General features: G+C 40.5%; 2 protein-coding genes across 12 annotated transcripts in view; both read right to left on the bottom strand.

Moving 5' to 3' along the window:
• PACSIN2 (protein kinase C and casein kinase substrate in neurons 2) overlaps positions 1–1,802 on the bottom strand; it is a 59,685-nt gene extending 57,883 nt beyond the window's left edge. For all 3 annotated transcript variants that reach the window (XM_062006391.1, XM_062006374.1, XM_062006355.1), the window contains exon 1: positions 1,652–1,802. The gene's annotated coding sequence lies outside the window, so the exon portion shown is untranslated. The remainder of the gene's footprint in view (positions 1–1,651) is intronic.
• Positions 1,803–5,892: 4,090 nt separating this feature from the next.
• Positions 5,893–19,178, bottom strand: part of TTLL1 (TTL family tubulin polyglutamylase complex subunit L1) — a 28,973-nt gene continuing 15,687 nt past the window's right edge. For 3 of the 9 annotated variants that reach the window (XM_062006459.1, XM_062006452.1, XM_062006444.1), the window contains exons 6-9: positions 17,793–17,936; positions 15,949–16,035; positions 14,725–14,888; positions 11,143–12,692 (exon numbers count right to left, since the gene is read on the bottom strand). In XM_062006459.1, the coding sequence (XP_061862443.1) occupies positions 12,563–12,692; positions 14,725–14,888; positions 15,949–16,035; positions 17,793–17,936 (525 nt within the window). In that variant the 3' untranslated portion in view covers positions 11,143–12,562. Of the gene's footprint in view, positions 6,221–6,365; positions 8,403–11,142; positions 12,693–14,724; positions 14,889–15,948; positions 16,036–17,792; positions 17,937–19,178 lie in introns of those variants that run through there. The other 6 variants (XM_062006435.1, XM_062006426.1, XM_062006403.1 and 3 more) reach the window with 4 other exon arrangements.

A 19,178-nucleotide genomic window follows, 5' to 3' on the forward strand; every position in this document is an offset into this window, starting at 1 on the left:
GCAGTGAAGCAATGTTTTTCTATTGCTCTCATTGCACACATGCATAGGAGAATGATCTTTTTGTCGCACTAAAACCAGAATGAAAATTCAGTTGCTTACATAATGCGGTCTTCACTACAACTGGTACAATAATGCACTGTTGGCATTTTTTACCTTTTCAAAGTAGCGGAAAGGTTTTATCTTTAGAGAATGGCCAAGAAAACTCTTAAATCCACATTAGTAGAAGGGAAAAACTCCCCCCATAGCAAAAGAAAATAGTCTTATGGTAATCTTTTCAGCAGTCTGTTGTGAGGTTAGAGAGAGACAGAAAAAAACCCACAAAAGTGTCTAGCACATCCAAAGGCTCATTTCTTACCCCTGTCTGGGTCATGTACAAATGATCAAACTTACTGAAGTAGGTACAGGAAATGTAGGCTGCAGTTTTGTCATACTAACTTATCTACAGTTTTAATCAAGAACGGGTACCAAGAAAAGTGTCCACTTCAAATTGGAAGATTACATTTAGTTTTCAGATGTGCAGCTTACAAAGGACAACATATGTCACTCCCACTCTTCTGACTTCCTTTGGCACTAGGGCAAAAGGATGAAGGCTCAGAAAACTGAGTCTATCAACTTCTGAGTCACTCCAACCAAAGACAGCCAGGCAGCTGGGATAGATGGATACAGCAGACCAGACAGGCACTGTAGACACCCAATCTTTCTTTAACTAGGTATCCTCGATGCATATAAAGAGACTTCTGTCTCTCATACAAACATTTCATTCTGGGAGATGAGGAGATTCCTTCCACAAGCCAAAAAGGGGAAAGTGAAAAGATGGCACTGGCAAGACCAAGAAGCTAGAACTGGTACTCTGGAGGCTGGGAATCGTTAAAGACTTACTTCACCTTCACCCACAGAAATGCCTCCTCCCACCAAATCAGCATCGTTACCTGCCATCATCCAGTACGCCAGAATTTCAAAGCCGAGAGGAAAAATCCGATCGTTTCATTTTAGGTCTCCCTTCTCGCCCCCTCCTCCTTCTCACCCCAAACCAAAGCCGTCACGACCACCACCGCGTGGGTCACTAAACTTCACCGAGGACGGAGCTTTTCCCTCCTACAGGAACCGAGCCTCTCCACCGCCAGTGTCGTCATCCCTCCGTCGCAAGCCCCAGCCCTGCCCTTCCCCGCCAGACACCGGGCAAGGAGAGTTTCACCTTCCCCGCGCCCGCCGCAGAAACAGCCCCGGCATCCCCGCGGGACTCGAGGGCCGGCGCCCTCCCCCACCCGCAGTGCGCCCGCGCCCTCCTCTCGTACCCGCTGCCCCTCTGCGCCGCCGTCGCGCCTCGGCACTGTCACTCCCGTTGACCGCCTCTCGGCGGGGTACCGAGCCCCCGTCGGTCCCGACCGGGGCCTTCACGGCAGGCACCCGCCCTGCCCCGCCCCGCGCGGCCTGACCCCGCCACGGGGCACGGACAGAGCCGTCCGCCGCCGGCTCAGGCACGACGGCTGAAGTGGCTGCCTCCCCCGACCCGCGCCCACCGGTGAGACCCGCCCGGCCACCATTCCGAGCCCACCCCTCGCCAAAAGGTTCCGAGAGGGATCTAAAACCCGGCCTCCGCTTCAAGCCTCTCCCTCAGAGTAGGGCCCGAGAACGATGGCACCGCCCTCACCTGAAGCGCCGAGAACTGCCCGTCTCCTGCGCCTGCCGGCAGCAAAGGAGTAAGGGGGCTGACGAGAAGGCGCGAGGGAACGCAAGACAACGCAACACACCACCACCACTGCGGCCGCTCCACTCCCCGCCGCGCCACCGCACCAACTACCGCCCCCCGCGCCCGCCCGCGTCAGCCCGCCCCCGTCAGCCCGCCCCCTTCCTCCGCCCCTCCGATTGGCGGACGCCCAGCCACCTCCCAATAGTCTGAGGGCGAAGCGCAGGCCTCCGCCTTGCCGCTGCCCATTGGCTCTCCGCGACTGCCAATTAACGCCGCTTCCTAGTCTGGGGCTGGAAGAGGTGGCGGGAGCAAAGGTGGTTGCGGGGCAGTGGTGGTACGCGTGGGCTTCCGCTGGCGGCGCTGGGTTCTCGGTGGCTGTGGGGGCCGCTGGCGCTGAGCGCGCCCCGGGGTCCCCGCGGCCCGTCCCCACACTGGTGCTGCGGGCCGAGACCCTGGCTCGGGGTGCGCGTCCAGAGGGGTGTCTGGCCGCGGTGGCGCGGTCGGTAGACGCGTCCGCGCCCGGCGGTGCCGGCGGCTGCTCCCTCGCGCCTGCCGGGCAGCCTGCCGGGCCCGCCGAGAGGGCGGCCGCTGCGCCTGCATAGCTAGGTATAGACGTGGTGGGGAACCCCGCCGGTAGAGCTGCGGAACCAAGGCAGGGTGCGACGTCAATAAAAACATTGCGTTTGTGTCACGTTTCCGCTGCGGGAGACCGTGAACGAGCACAAGATTTTGTTTTCCGAAGAGGAATTGGACCGAGGCGATCGATAGATCCTAAAAAGTGCCGGGGACTTTTTTAACCCCCGAAAGCAGTGCGGGATTTAACTCTCCCTCCCGATCCCGAGGCAGTGCCCTCCGACACCACGATGCGGCAATGCTGGTTCTCCATGTATCCCACCGCTCCTCTGTCTCCCGTCCGTCGGCTGGAGCCGCGGCGGGAGACGGCGCGGGACTCTGCGGGCTCTGTCAGCTGCGCTGGAGACAGAAGTGGCTCAAGGGCAGAGCCACCTTTAAAATAACATTGCTGGTTGGGTTAAACATCTGTGCGCGATACTTGAATAGTATCACGAGCAAAACTGTTATTCCAGCCCTTGCCTATCTTTCAGGCTTATTTGCTTTAGACAGAGAATTATTTCAAGTTCCAAGCTGCAGCCATCACCGTAATCTTATTTTGTCCCTTCCCCCATTGCCTTCTCCTCCACCGGTTTCAGCATTGCCCTCCCATCTGCCCTTCTCAATACTGATCTGCTTTCAGCGTTGTCCCAGGGGACAGCCTCATTTGAGGACAGCGAGAGTGCTGGCTCATGGGGTAGGGCTGCAAAACAGTCCTAAGAGTACTTTCCTCTTGGCCGTGTTTCTTACGCAAGTCTACATATAATCAATGTAGACGCCAAGTCTTCCTGTACTCTTTCACTAAGTGTGTGACTCATTAACTTAAGGAGTTTTAAGTTCACTGGGAATTTAGAGTAGATCAGTAGGACTGCAGGGCCATAGCACTGGGGTAAATTTTACCTTCTGAGGAAATGTCCTTAAAATTGGATTTGAATTAACTGTAATTAACGTTACTGCAAAATTTGATCAGGTCGGTAGGCTTTGTAAGGTTTGACATGATTGCTCCTTGTCCTAATCTCCTTTTCTTCTCTCTCCTGTATTGAAAGTTAAAAGTTCACATTTGAGAGGAGAAATCTTGAAATGTACTGCTGCTTCTTCTGGCCACAGATTTGCTTTAGTTTTCCACACAGTTTGTCTCATTAAATATGAGATCAAGCTTTGCATAAACCAACTTTCTTTACAGGAGATTACAAGTGATATATGTAATCGTTAATACAGCTCTTTCTGTATGTACAAGAACGGAGCTTCCGTTTTGCCTACAGCATTGTCAAAGCTGGAAATCCTCCCTGCCAGAACACTTGGACTTTCTTCAACCTCAACATCAAAACAGTCATTCATCTCTTTGTATGGTCAAATAATGCTCAAACTTGTTCAAAGATTGAAGAAACAGAACAGGAATTCAGTGTAAATCATAGCGCTCTCTGGTAGAATTAAGTTCATTCTGTGATGAAAGGGAATTCCATTTCAGCCAAGTTCAACCTGCAGTCAATGGTGGACTGACAGGAAAAATCCCAACTGTTCCACACAGATTTGACTGAATATCAACTTGTGCCCCAAAAAATTACTTCACTGTACAGAAAACCAGTGCCAATCACATATATGCTACTGTCTGTGAAAACCAGGGCTCACATTCTTATATTAGGCCAGTGTGGTGGTAATGACCGTAAATGGAGCAAGAGATATATTTGGGCCCTGAGTCTGGTTGCAAAAACTATCAGTCAGTCTTTGAACAACGAGGAAAACAGTGCCTCATTCTTCAAATTGTCTGTTCCTGTGTGTGGAAATTGCTAGGCCTCTGTACTGCTTATACATTTTAAAAACATATATTACTTATACATATTACATTATAATGTGTGCATATACACATAATATATTATTGCTATATTTACATACATATTTACATATATATTTTTATTATAATACCTAGTTTTTAAAATACATATCTACACATATAGGTACAGTAAATTTAGCCCTCATGTCATCATGCAAAGGCAGCAGCGTTTTAAGGGCCTAAAGGAATGGAAGGTGATCAGTAATTTACGTGACATTTTCGTACTGACAACTGCATTTGGATTTCAATACAACTTTAGAAATAACTTTGTTTTCCAACTTTTCACTTAAACATCCCTATAAATCTTTCATCATCTTCATAAATACTATGAAATATCTTTATAAATGCCATGAAATTATAATTTTAAAGATAAAAAGGCAAAGGCAGTACTATTAATTGGAAAAAAAAAAGTTTACCAACAGACATAAATTAACAATTTAATGTAATATTTGGAGATTTCTTAAGGCATCACTTTAGGAAAGAGTCATTTTCAAACCGGTGAATATTGTCTTCCAGTTGACAGATGCTTCCTATACTTTTTACATTTAGATGAAAAATGCTTAGACCTTTGGAAGCCAATAAGACAGTAACAGCTATCAGAATTTTTAAAGTGCTTTTTAAACTGTAAACTTTTCCATCTTTTTTCAAGTGTGTTATTTGAAACAATTGGGAAGCAACGTTATTAGAGTCATCTTAGTCTGTTTTGGGTCAACACTATTGATCTGCCTGTGAATAACCTCTATACATAAAAGCAGAATTTGCCTGCATTGGGCTTAAAGCACATGGTGGTGCGGTAATTTGACTTTGTTACTTATAGTAACACATTTTAACGTAGGTGTAAATATATACAGGCTTGACGCCACACGCACTAAAAAAATACATACATGCACTTGAAAAACTGCTTGGGGAAATATATCTTAGTGGTTAATAAAGTACTGTTTTTTAAAATGTATAAAATGTTGGTTATATTTATGCATATTCAAACACTACGTTTTTCTTGTAGTGAATTAAAAGAGATTAGAGGTCTAATTATGCCTATCATCTGTCATGCAGCCTCCCAGCGTGATGACACTATCATGATGTCATAAATAATTTACTGATATAGTAAATAATACTTTAACATCTTAAGCTGTTTGTTTGTTTGTTTTTTCTCCTAAATATTAACAGTCAGTTGTTCTCTGAGCACTTTCAGTTATATTCGGAATATGACATCCTGGGAAAGATTAACCCAATCTTTTTTCAGAAAGGCTTATAGTCTGTGTAAGCCTGCTGGTGATCATTTGATTTTGAGTGTTAAGAACAGGACAGGAAGTTTCTGGAAAAAAAAAAAAAACCCAAACCCAAAAAAATCCTCTTTCACTTTAGATAAGTATCCCACGGTTATTTTTACTGTTAACACAATCTATTTTTAAATATGGTTCTTGTGTCTTCTGCTGTCCTCAGAAATTCCATGTGTCCTTTTAAGTACTAACGCTTTCTCTTTAAAGAAATTCTGTCTCTTGGCTTCACTCAGTGCAAATTTGATTGGTGTTTCCTGACTCTTGCTGTAACATTACAGCATTCTCTTCAGAATGTTCCTCTCTAGCTAAGAAAGCCCAGTTGTTCTACATTTTTTTTATTTACACTTTAAATCTAAATGTATATCCTGAATCATATTTTGATTGTAAACATAATGCCATTAGTGACTATATATGCCAACCAATGACATAGAATATTAAATGTAGTATCAGTTTCACTGTTTTACTCTCAACTTTCACTGGCAAAGAACTTTTCACAAATAAGACACGATCTTACCTGAAATATTCTCTGTTATCTCTTTGTCTTTCACATTTATATTTTTTGTTTCATATTGTCCAGACTTTTCTATTTCACAACAGCTGTCTATGATTAGTTGTTCTGTGACTCTGTGATTATCTCAGATGTGAATTATATACTTTTAATAGGTCCAAAATTTGAGAATAATTAAGGCATAGAAGACTTACTGTCAATGGTAAAGGTATCTCCACTTCGTCGTAACATTTGGGGAAGTTCTGGCTCTTGACCGCTTCAAGTATGGAGTTTCTTTAAGCTTGCCTAGGCTTTGATGGTGACTTAAGAAAAGTGGAAAAAAAACAATGCAGCCTAGCACAACTTCCTACTATTCAGTGAAAACAGTCAGTTTTTCCAAGATACTCATGTATGTTCCCATTTCCTCTTAATAATAAAAATTTTAACAAAATTGTGGCTCGAGACAGCTTCTCCCAGCTATATACATTTATTTTCTGTAGATAATATAATAAGGTTCCAGTCTGTTTTTGTTAAGGAACCCTACAGATTAGCACAACTAACTATGGACACTAGTGTTACATTTTGATATGTACAGGCCAGATGGCACAGAGTCCTTCCTACTGACCTGAAGGCTCAAGGGAGTTATTTTAATAAATCTTTAATGGAAGTTTTCTTCTGGTTTTTTCCACCTAAATAAACTGAACAGTAGCTACTTCAGAAACAGCACAAGTTTGTAATGACCAAGTAAAGTCCTTCCTTTTCTACAGATAAATGAGCTCTGCCTGACAGGTTCTGCTGCTGAAATGCAAGACTATATATCTTCTGTGAAATCTATTGTTTTCCTAAGGTTATAGCAGGAAGTGAATCAGGCAATGGGGACATTTTAGGCAGAAGTCCTATTGTAAAGCCAACAGCAACAAAGTAGCTTTAGGGATAATACAGTTTCTTCTATTTTAATTAAGTTCCTACAGCCATATAAAGAAGCTATTCTGTGGGAATCTTATTAATTCCTTCCATGTCAAAGAATTAATAGGGAGAAAGGTTAGTGCCCAGGAAGCAAGCCCCACCATTCAACTCAAGCAATAAGCTCCTTCTACACTGATGTCGTTATAACAATTCCTGTAGCTGTCCAGAGCCTGTCTATTTAATTCTTCATACAATACTGTCATTATGCCAGTGAACACTTGAGCATATGAAGAGCAGTATTCTAGGACTGAGATGCACATTTATTTTAGCTCTGGCTGGCAAGTTATTACACTAGCTGAAGTCAGAACTTTTGAGAACTGTTATTTCTGATTTATTTGGCTCCACTGAAAGGCAAAACAGTTTCTTTACAGTTAGATACATTTGGAGGATGACTGGCCTAGGGCCACGGTTAGTTACTCAGAACTAAGAGATTGTCTGCTTGCAATCACTCTCGCAGTTAGAAGAGTCTGTAATCTTTTGCAGTTTCAGGCTCCAGCAAAAAAAGCTACCTTAATTTTGAAGAGCATCCACCCGAGTTTTAATATCTTTTAATATACAAAGAATCACAGAATGGTAGGGGCTGGAAGGGACCTCTAAAGATCGAATCCAGCACCCCTGCTAAAGCAGGTCCACCTAGATCAGGTCACACAGGAACGCGTCCAGGTGATTCTGGAAAACCTCCAGAGAAGGAAACTCCACACCGTCCCTGGGCAGCCTGTGCCAGGGCTCCCACACAGGAAAAAAGTTTTCCCTCATGTTTAAGTGGAATTTTTTGTGTTCCAACTTATGTCCATTACCCCTAGTCCTATCACTGGACACTGCAGAAAAAAAGTGTTGCAACATCCTCTTGATACTCACTTTTCAGGTACTTGTAAGTATTAATGAGGTTCCCCCTCAGTCTCCTCTTCTCCAGGCTGAACAGCCCCAGATCCTGCAGCCTTTTCTCATGACAAAGATGTTCCAGTCTCCTGATCATTTTGGTGGGCCTGTGCTGGACTCTCCAGAAGTTCCCTGTCCCTCATGAGCTGGGGAGCCCAGAACTGGACACAGGACTCCAGATGAGGCCTCACCAGAGCAAAGGGGGAGAAGAAGCTCCCTTGAACTGCTGGCCACACTCTTCTTGATGCATCCCAGGATGCCACTGGCCTTCTTGGCCAAGAAGGCACATTGCTGGCTCATATTTAGTTTATTATCAACCAGGACTCCCAGGTCTCTCTCTGCAAAGCAGTAGGTCAACCCCCAGCCTGTACAGGTGCATGAGGTCATTCTTCCTCTAATGCAGGACTCTGCACTTGTCCTTGTTGAATCTCATGAGGTTCCTCTCTTCCCAGCTCTCAAGCTGGTTGAGGTCCCACTGAATGGCAGCATAGCCTTCTGGGGAATCAGCCAGTCCTCCCAGTTTGGTGTCATCAGCAAACTTGCTGAGGGTACAACTCTGTTCCCTTGTTCAGGTCATTGATGAAGACGTTGAACAAGACTGGCCCCAGAGCCGACCCCTGTGGAGCCACATTGGCCACAGGCCTCCAACTTGACTCAGCTCTGTTGACACGTTAGCAATGCACCATCAGTCAATTCCCCTTTAACACCTACAGTAGACACATGCTCTCTAGTCACCTCAGTTCCGGCAGATAGCAGAGAGTGCCTCAGGCTGTTAACAGTTTGTACACCACTTTGTACCATTAGTTCTATTCTACTACAGCAATAGATTTAGTTAAGGATGCATGACTGAAAAGTTCTTTATCCCTGAGTAGGAAATTAATGCTTTCATTTCCAGTTTTTTTATCTCCTCACCAGATTTTCACCTTTACCGTTCAGGGCCATGTACAAACAAGCGTCTCACAGGGTAATATCCACACATTACCGTCCTCCCCCAGAATTATTAGCCATGACTGGCTTTGTTTCCTTGTCAGCCTCCTGTTTCTGAGTCTGCAGACAAGCTACTTCATGCACAGAGCAAACTCTCATTCCAGCTAACACATCTCTTCCTTATCCAAATTCCTTCAGAGAAGCATTGTATTTTTTAACAGGTTTTACACTGTAAAAATAGATATTATGTAGCAGTAGAGGTTCCTAAATTCGAGTTTCTTGAGAACATTTCATTTACCTACATGAGGTGTCAAGTTATTCATCAAAAAGGAAGACTTCCTACTTGCTTACATGTTTTGAGGGGGTTGTTTTTGCTGGCAATCAGAAAGCCAATCACAGTAATCTAGAATTTCATGTTATTTCTGGTTTGTTTCCTTAAAACTCCCATTGAGTATGTAGGTTTTTCATGTACTAGAAGTGAAAGTACTGTTAGGCTGTCAGACTCCAACCTTTGCGAAAAGCCTATTAGAAATGAGGAGAAAGTAGTCTCATGCATCTAATCACTAGTCTATTGTTTTTAAAAATAAAGTGGAATGTGAACAGGAAGAGAGGGTCACTCTATCTGCGGTCTCTTTGATTCCTTAGAGAAGAACACTGTATCACTGAATTCATGTTTGGGTCAGCAGGACAAATTACTAGCAATACAGTGGTTTGAAATATAACTGTAAAATGTGACATCAATGTCTGAAATCTAAATTCTAGTCCTGAGATTAAGTACTAGAGAGTAAAAGATTCCTATCAGAGCTTTTTATTCTCCTCAATTAGTAATACTTTGATTTTGAGGTAGTAATGACAATTTATTAGATATTTTACAGAGATCTTTCATCCTCAAGTGTTTCAAATATGTTTTCCCAATACTACAGTGGCCAGAAAGAAGGATTTGCTTGTTCCAAATTGACAGCTCTGCTACAAAACTATTTTCTATGAAAAATATTGCTCTGCAGATACTCTGTGTGAATGAAATATATCTGCTACACACTGGGGCAGAAATCCTTATTCTTTGAAAGCAACAGTAAGACTTTCACGGAATTAACATTATGACAATTTCTCATAAGTCAGGACTGGAAGAGATGCATTCATATACTGAGCAATAAAAGTGCAATGAGTTGGCCCTTTCCATTAGAAAACCCTCAATTAAATAAGAATATTCAACATTAGTATTATTATAGGTGGTGCCAATCCTATTCTGTCTTGTCAACATCAGTATTCTGGAGGCCCTGATTCAACTTGCTGCTTAGCTGTAAAGACACCACTGCCAACACAGAGTATCACTTCCAAGCAAGTTTGGAAGAATAAAATTATTTAGATACTACCACCAGTTTTGGTTCATTGTGCAATAACAGTTAAAAAGTATCAACTGGATTAAGTCTCTGAAGCCTGCTGCATCAAAAAGTCCTAATAATCCAGACCTAGTTTTGCTTTCACATTAAGCCTTACAAAAAGGGAAACTGAAAGTCACTGCAGCTTGCTTGGTATGACTTCTAAGTACTCAAAAAGTAAGTGTGAAGTTGACATCTTTACCAGAATCTGCACTTCTCAATATACCTCACTAGTGCAGGCTGCACAAACAGGACATAAGAGAAAAGGGAAGAGTAATTATTCTATTGCAGCCATCCTTGTTAGTGCTACTGTTATGATAGAACAAGGCTACAACAACATCCTTTGTCCAAGCCACTAAGAAATTAATTACAAGCAGTGGAAACAAAAGTGAGAGAAAGCTCCATTTTCCTTCTATCAGAATATCCTTCTTGTGTTGCCTCTTTGTAGGAAATATAACCATTCTACAAAATACTATTTACTACAGTCTCATGGTTCCTAAGGTTGTCACTAATTCCTACTTTATCCACAGCAGGCAGCTGGGGGTAAAGCCAGAAACACCTGCCCTAATATCTAAATATCACATCATTAATACACTTAATACCTGACCACACATCTACTTAAGAGTTGCTTAGCTGTCAGGGTTCAAATAGACAAGCAAGACTCACACTTAGGAACCAAAAAAACTCCACCACAACAAACCAAACACAAAATCCCGACCCCAAAAGCTGAGATCTGGAATTTAGATGAGATTTACCATCCTGCAGTAATCATCTTTTCTTACCATTGTTTCAAGAATCAACCTGAATCTGTTTCTGTAGAGGCTAATGAGAAGACTCAAGTCTGATGACCGAAGAACCAGTTGGATTTGCGTCTTTACTTTAATGGAATGTGCATGATTAATCAAGCTGAGGATTAAGACCTGGAGTGATTCATCCAGTCTAAGTATTTAATTCTTTATTGCAAGGATGAATCCAAGATCACGTCTAAGGATATTGGTCAGCCCAGCCCACATCTACCCTTCCTCCTCAGGCCAATTTGCTCTTGCCAGATTCTGTTCAGACTGAGGCTCATCAGCATCAACTGTCCCAAAGACCACAGCTGACAATGGGCTGCCCTCTTCTAGGAGGACCTTCAAAAGCAGGAAGAGGACTGACAATGACTATGGTGCAGGTGGTCTGTTGTACATGCTCAAGAAACTCAAACCTTTTGGGAGAGGTTAAGTTTGCTTTGCACACACTTTAGTAGCCTGCCACATAGGAGGGGAAAGCATGTAGCCTCCTGTAACACGCAGATAGAGTATCACCACAGTAGTGGCATCCAGATTAGAGTGCATCATGGTTACAACACTCAGCTTTCCTTTATCTTTTTCTTCACAATACTCCACCATCAAAAAGAAAAACGGAGAAGGGAGAAGGAGAATAAAGACAACCAGAACTGCACACTAACATTTATAAATAACTACCCAATAACTGGTGGAAATGCAAATGGAAGAAACAGCCAATCACAGACCCAACTAGTTTATTTGTATGCTATGCTGCTAGAAGACTGAAATACCTATTGTTAACATTTGTTCTATTTATTTTGATAGCCAATCATCACAACTTTTGTTATCAGAGCTACCAGAAATAGCTTACCATGTGCAACAACATTATCGTTATAGTGCACATAAAGTATAAAAAAGATACAGATACTGTACTTACATACACAAATAAATACACAAAGAGGTTCTGATGCAAATAAGGATTCATCATCAGCTTCAGGCAATGAGATTTATGAAAGTATGTAGTTGTTCTGTCTGTTTTTCCGTGGAAATGCATTATCTTGAAAGAAAAATTAATAGCTAGTGAAATAATGCATCAATATTTAAAACACTTCCTTGATCCATGACACCTCTACCTTTAAAGAGCTCAAAGCACTTAAAGGAAATAAACCCAAAATCCCTCAGCATATAGAGTTGCTTTTCAGTTTCTTAATACCGATTATTAATCATTAGCTGCATTAACTGACAAGAGCCTCAAGTCCACATATTGCTATTTTTTCCAATCTCTCTTCTTTTACTAGCAAGAACCTGAACCATCACTGTGAAAATATTAACACTCACCACTACTACCCCTTTACAGAAACCACTGGTCATTTATTACAAAGAAATAGAGATAAGCTACTAAGGGCAATAAATTATATCCAGAATACCAAGGGGTTTCCTTCAGAATGCATATTTTGAGTTGTCATCGTTATGACAAATTTTTTTAACAATTACTGAGAGAACATTAGTTTATACAAAGTGTATCTATATATAAAATAATTATATATACATACATCATCTATATATTATTGTAATAATCATCAGGTCCATGTATATCTAGTATAGTTCCTGGTTTTAACACATTTCACTCCTTTTCAAAGGCTGTATTGTCCACTTTTAGTGTTTCCCACATACAGTGCGGCAAAATACAGGAATCTGTCTAAAACTTGCATTTTTGTTCAAGTCTTCCTACCAGATGTTTTTTCTGTTATCACTTCCAGGTGGTTAATACAGGCTTCCCTGAATCTCTTGCACGATTTCCTTTGACCCCAGTGGATTGCCCAGAACGACTTCGCAAGTCTCGGTCAGGCCCATCGCTTTGTGCCATCTCTTCATCATATCTAAAAATAAAATAAGCCATTCAATGTTTTGTCCTGCTATTCACTACACAAGCAAGCCTGGGTCCTCTACATTTTATTTTGCTTAATATCTAGCACTGAAATTTAATACAAGCTGTTCTACACACATGCACAGTTTGGTACGCAGCTATTATTCAAGGAAATATATTACTAGGTGATGTTACAATATGGATTAACTGAGGTATCTTCAGCCACTTTTTGAAACAAGAAACCATCTGACAGCTTTGGTTAAACTCCTGAGTATGTGAAATTTTATGCTTGTGAAATTTCCCATGTACTTCTGCATTTCTCACAAGTACGTAGGTCTGTGGTTAAGCAGTAACATCAGAGTGCTGGCAGTTTAATAAAGTCTTCAAAGAGGGGATTGTTAGCTGCAGTCTTAAAAAACTCCACTGTTGCATCAGAGAATGAGTAGGGAAAGAATGAGGTGAACAAACAACAGCGTGCTTAAATTACATACATTTGATGACATGCATTTTGTAACAACCACAGTGACAAGCAGCTCTTTAAATATCTAAGCCCATTATGGCCTCAGATAACCTCATATATGCTTACCTCTGAGCTGCCACACAAATTCCACACAGAAATTTGCAATAGATGCATAATTAAAATCATCAAAAGATAATCATAGAATGGTAAGACGTCAAAGGGACATCTAAAGATCATCCAGTCCAATCCCCCTGCTAAAGCAGGTCCACCTAGATCAGGTCACACAGGAACACATTTAAGCAGGTTTTGAAAACCTCCAGAGAAGGAGACTCCACATCCGCCCTGAGCAGCCTGTGCCAGGGCTCCCTCACTTGAACAGTGAAATAGTTTTTCCTTAAGTGGAACTTTTTGTGTTCCAGCTTTTGTCCATTATCCCTTGTCCTATCACTGGACACGACAGAAAAAGTGTTGCCCCATCCTCTGGACATACATCTTTCAAAAACTTGTATTAATGAGGTCCCCCCCTCAGTCTCCTCCTCTCCAGACTGAACAGCCCCAGATCCCGCAGCCTTTCATCATAAGGAAGATGCTCCAGTCCCCTGATCATCTTGGTGGCCCTGCACTGGACTCTCTCTAGAAATTCTCTGTCCCTCTTGAGCTGGGGAGCCCAAAACTGGACTCCAGATGAGGCACTGCAACATCTTGTAGAACAATTCTAATATATACTTAGTCGCACTATTTATTATACATAGTAACTGCGAAGAGCTATTGATAACATTAATTTAAACTGAAATGATAACCAGGCAACACATACTTAAGTGTCTTTACTAGTACATACAAAGAGTACTTAAGATCAGTATGAAGTAGTCGATCATCTCTCTACATAACTGCACTCCTGACAACCTGAAAAATTGTATCACTAATGCTAGAGAACCTATCTGAATATTTTCTCAAAAAATACAAGAAACTGTATCATCAATATGGTATTTAAATAAGTGTTTGTCTGCATAAAATCAGTCAATCCTTGATAACCCTTCATATGATCCACTATAAAGATTTCCATCTCCTTGGCTTCTTTGTTTGTAATACAGATTGAGGAATTTAAAAAGTCTCTGACAACTCATTATTATTGCATCCATGAATTACATGAGTTGAGAGGCATCATTTCTAGGAATTCAGAGAAAATTTGTATCAAATAGCTATTATATCTATTTAACTACCATCTTAGGTATTATATCTATTTAACTACCATCTATATATTATACTCAGTACAACTGAAGTTCTACACATGTACAAGACAAACCCTCTCTTTGACCCTATCTCTCAAATCTACCTGGTGGAACCTCAGAAGGTGCAGGCAAGGGTTTATCAGACAACTAATATTCTCTGTGGAGATGACACGAGGCAACTCTGCACTCCACCTCCAATGTTGCTATTGCAACTCCAAAGAACATTAAATGTTATTTTGTACACAATTTTTCACATTGGAATGAAGTTCATCTTATCTCCATGGTCTGTGTTACACATCAAAAGTGTGAGGTGCCTGAAAAAATTTGCATTTATATATAACGTTAATAAAACTTACAAGATTTCATAATTGCCAAGAACCTCTTTTGGTGGAGATTTATTCCATTTACAGTCTGGAATTTCCCCATTAGGCACAGCAATGTTAAGTGTGTCATTAATAAGATTATACTTCAAGATGCGATCATTAGCAGTACTGGAAGTAAGAGAAGGGGAAGCATTAACCTACAAAAGGAGAAAAAAAAGTCAGCATCAACTTTTTTGAAGTAGTATATAGTTCTCCAGACAGTATGTGTGATGACTATATCTACTATTTGGGAAATTAAGACTCAGCGTCTCAAAGCATGTCTTTCAGTTCCTCAGACATTGGAAGAAATCCCCCACTGGGCATTATTCTTTTTTACTTAAAAACAGAAGCATCACAGCACTCAGTGTTTGGAGTGTCAGCCTGAAGATTTTTGTTGAGACGAGATTCACCTGGATGAATCAGACAAGATTTGATTTTTAATTTTCTAAGCTCACACGGATACAAATAAATTGTGAGCTAGACATACATCCTCTATACTCAAAGCACTACATTGCACCTTCCTTTAATTAAAACTAAATTAAAGTTTTAAATTTAACTAAGTTAAAACTGTCAAACAGTGTACCTTGTGTTGCACACTTATAAAAGACAAGTAGTATCAGAATAATAAAGAGATCTTTGTTTATTTTTTTGAAAGTCTATTTACCTTTGATCTTTCAACTTGGTTGAGAAGGAAGAGGGGTAGATAAAATTTATAGTGAACATATAGATCCAAAGATTCCCTCACTAAAGATAAATTTATTTTAAAAAAAAAAAGCTTTAAAAATATCTGAATTATCCTTTATGTGCACCTTACGTTTCTTCTCAACCTGCCACATTAAGCCTGCGACAGCATTTAAAACTTAAGTTTGATGTTACTTTCCATTGAGCCAATGACAATTTTCCAGTTACTGATACAGTATCTCATAGGGCTGCTAACATTCAGACTGCCGAAGTCCAATTGTATTGGACGCACTGGATTTAAAAGACAAAACAGAAAGCCACAAACAAATAGAAACACCAAACAAATAGGGAACAAAAGCACATGATATCTTGGTCATCACATGGCCTATTGTACTTTCCAGTATTTTTCGTACTTCACTTACCTGAGGAACAAAAGATATTGTCTCAAATGAGGAAAGACTACATTGAAATCTACTTAGTTTTATTGTGTGAAACGAAAAGGAAGCGTTTTTTTTCCTGTATTTTATGAAACTTTACCTCAATTAGCCATGGTTTAAGTTTGTCATCAATTATAATGTCATATCCATAACACTCAAAGCAGTGTTTATCATTATTCATTACAGGCTAAAAAAAAAAAAGACAACAATATGTATTAAGATCAACAACTCAGTAACCTGATTACACATTCTGTTTGCTAGAAATCACAAGCAATTACATTATGAATCTTCTACAACAATCTTCAGTGTTGTCACTCTAATACAAGCTTGCTAACTAGTAAGTTCAGGATTGCCTCCTTTTTCCAGGTTGTAAGCCAATATTTCAATATTAATGATTGCAGTAATGCCAAATAACGTCACATTAATTTTCCATTATGTTCCCAGTGTGAAAATTAAAATGTTTTCATACTTTGCAAAAGTAATAACAATGTTTATAGCCTGCATACATCAGGAGAAATGAGGAAGCTTTAAAATTTACATAACACAGCTTCACATAATCCTGAATCCTTTAAACTTCAGAAAAAGGAGACTTATTCAAAGATATCTCTTTTATCATGCTGCTGTAACTATGCAGAAATTTGAGGTCAAACGATTACCATATACGTATTTAAACAGTAATTAGCATGAGTCAAATGTGAGTCTGAAAGCCAAGAGAAACCAAGGACCAAGTTGTGCTTAGATGCACATCCTCTAGAGAATCAGTTTTCCAGCATCTGCTAAACATTTGCAGTATACACAGTAAGAATTTTCTTCTATGCAAGTCTCATCAGATCTTTTAAAGAAACCTTCCTAACAGATTAGTGTGATATTTTCCCCGAGACTAATAATGAGAGCTTTTCAGTTCTTCAGGGAGTGAAAGGGGGAAGGAGGAACAAGCATCTCATTACATTTGCTGTTGTCAGAAAGGCAGAGGACTGAAACATTTCATGTTCACTAATTCTCAACACCTTCTCTCTTCTCTCTTTTAAGGTTCTGATAACATTTGGATTAAATTCCCTTTCTTCTCATATCTGGTTTCAAATATGATTGCACAGCAGAAGCTGAGTTGAGGCTGCTTCCCCATCTCCCACTGATCCTAGCTTCATGACCTTGTCCCTCTCTCTCCTGATGATTCTGGTGTTCATCTGGTCCTTCAGTGATATGATTCAGCTTGTTACACTGGCAGAATACCAATCCATCAATAAAGTGAGATAGTAATTGTTAGTTGGGTGAGTTAGCTGATTCAGCTCACAATGGTGCCAGGGACAACCATAAAGAGATGCTAGGCCCATGCACTTGGGAAAAGGGCAGTCCTTGGCACCAGTGAGCTTCAGTTACCTGCATTGACCCTGCTCCCCAGTGTTATCATAGGATATTACCCAAACACTAGAAAGTCACTCAAGCAGAGGATTGGTTGCTACTTTTTTCTTTTAAACAAGAGGTCACGATAACTACATGACTTGTGTATAAGAGAGGTGAAAGTAAGTTATGTAACTCTGCTGCACTAATAGCCCTTAGGTTTCTTTGACAAATTGTCCTCCAGAGCTATTTTTTCTTTGACACATTTGTTATTGCTGAAATGACGTCATGCACCTTGGCAGAGCTTAATACTATTCACAAGGGCAGTATCAAGTCATATTAAATAGTTCACAGAGCCCTCAAAGAAAGAGATTAATTCACTTCTTCAATATGCACAGGTAGATCACCTTCCCACCCATCCAAGATTCAAGTGAATCAGCTCAGTGAATTCAGGAGATGAAAGAAAAGCAGAAATCAGCAATGCCACCATTACTCAAGTATCAGGAAACAGATTTTAAGGGTTTTGATGGCAAACTCACTTTCATGCTTATGAGAAGCCTGCAGCCACAATGCTATTGCTGGCAGCATCCCAGCAACAGTACTCACCGCAACAGCCTTCAGTGACTGCACAATTATCCAGTGAATTTCATCAAATAATTTGTTTGTGACTTCCTTTCCACGGGTGCTCTCCAGATACAGGCGTAAGTTACTCACTGCCCACTTGCCTCCATGGATATGATTGTAATCATCCTGAAGAGTTAAGAAGTCAATTCAGTCTAAGATTTTGAAGTTGTTCAGCTGTTCTGTTTCATTAACACAAAAAGCCCACTTATACTTACATAAAAGTATTGCTCTAAAAACAAACTCAGCAAATTGTTTTTAGTCTGTTTTACAGCTTTAAGACTTCAGCTTTAAACTGCCTTCTATATAAACAACTCTTTTTATTATAGCTGTATAAGTTTATATCACACACTGCAAATCAAGTAATAAATCTTCCTTAGAAGAAAGAAAACAATAGTAACTTTGACAGTTTTATAATAAAATATAGTTTATTACTTGGAAGTACGAGTTTTAAAATGTTAAAGGAAAGCATTGAACTTTTTCCTCCTCTTGGAATAAGGCAGAAATAATCAAGTGAGCAAGAGCTAAATTTCACTGAAGTTAGAATGCAGCACCTGAAAGTGCTTTTCTGTGCTTACTCATTAAAAATGTGACTTGTCTGTTTCCCAAAAGGCAAGCATGACATCTTATTGGAGCTATTGACAACAGTTACATTCAAGAAGACAGTGAAATGACACCTGAATTCTTTTCAAAGGTTAATTTTTCAAGTAATTCAGTATTTTGATATAGAAAAAGCACTAAGTGCTACTGGAAAAGAACAGGGGAAAAAAAGCTACCTTATATTTGTGTTTTCAGAGGCTACCTTGGCTTTGTACTAAATTCTTGTTAAACACAAAGACAAAAACAAACTGAAGGTACTCTTACTGATGGAAATTTGGCCTTCGCATAGCTCTCAGGACAAATGCTTTGTTCCTTTCTAAAGGCTCTCCTCAAAACATTTATAAGATTTAATGATTGCATGCCTGCTAAATTATAAAACACTGCATGCATAGACCAGAAAAAAGTCGTCAGAGGAACAGAATCTGTCGTCCTCTAAGACAAGGTCAGTGAAGCCTCTATCTATTTTTAGGCTTTTTCTACAGCTCCCCCCTTAGTAAATTTGGAAAACTGAACTGTACAAATAAAGATCTGAAACAAGTTTCTCAGGACTTGCTGTATGGAAAAAATGTCTTGAGACCAGATTCCAGCAAGGGTACAGAGATCAAAGTTTCAACTCTCTTTGCATTTCAGAACAAGTACTCAAATCAAAATAGATTGCAACTGGGTAGAGCTTTACAGAAATCACAGCTGTTTAATTAAAAATATTAAAACAAAGTAGAATATTGCAGGCTAAACAGAAGATCGGTAACTGAAAATAATAAAGTACGATTA

Source organism: Colius striatus, chromosome 1, assembly GCF_028858725.1.
Source record: "Colius striatus isolate bColStr4 chromosome 1, bColStr4.1.hap1, whole genome shotgun sequence".
Lineage (NCBI taxonomy): Eukaryota > Metazoa > Chordata > Aves > Coliiformes > Coliidae > Colius > Colius striatus.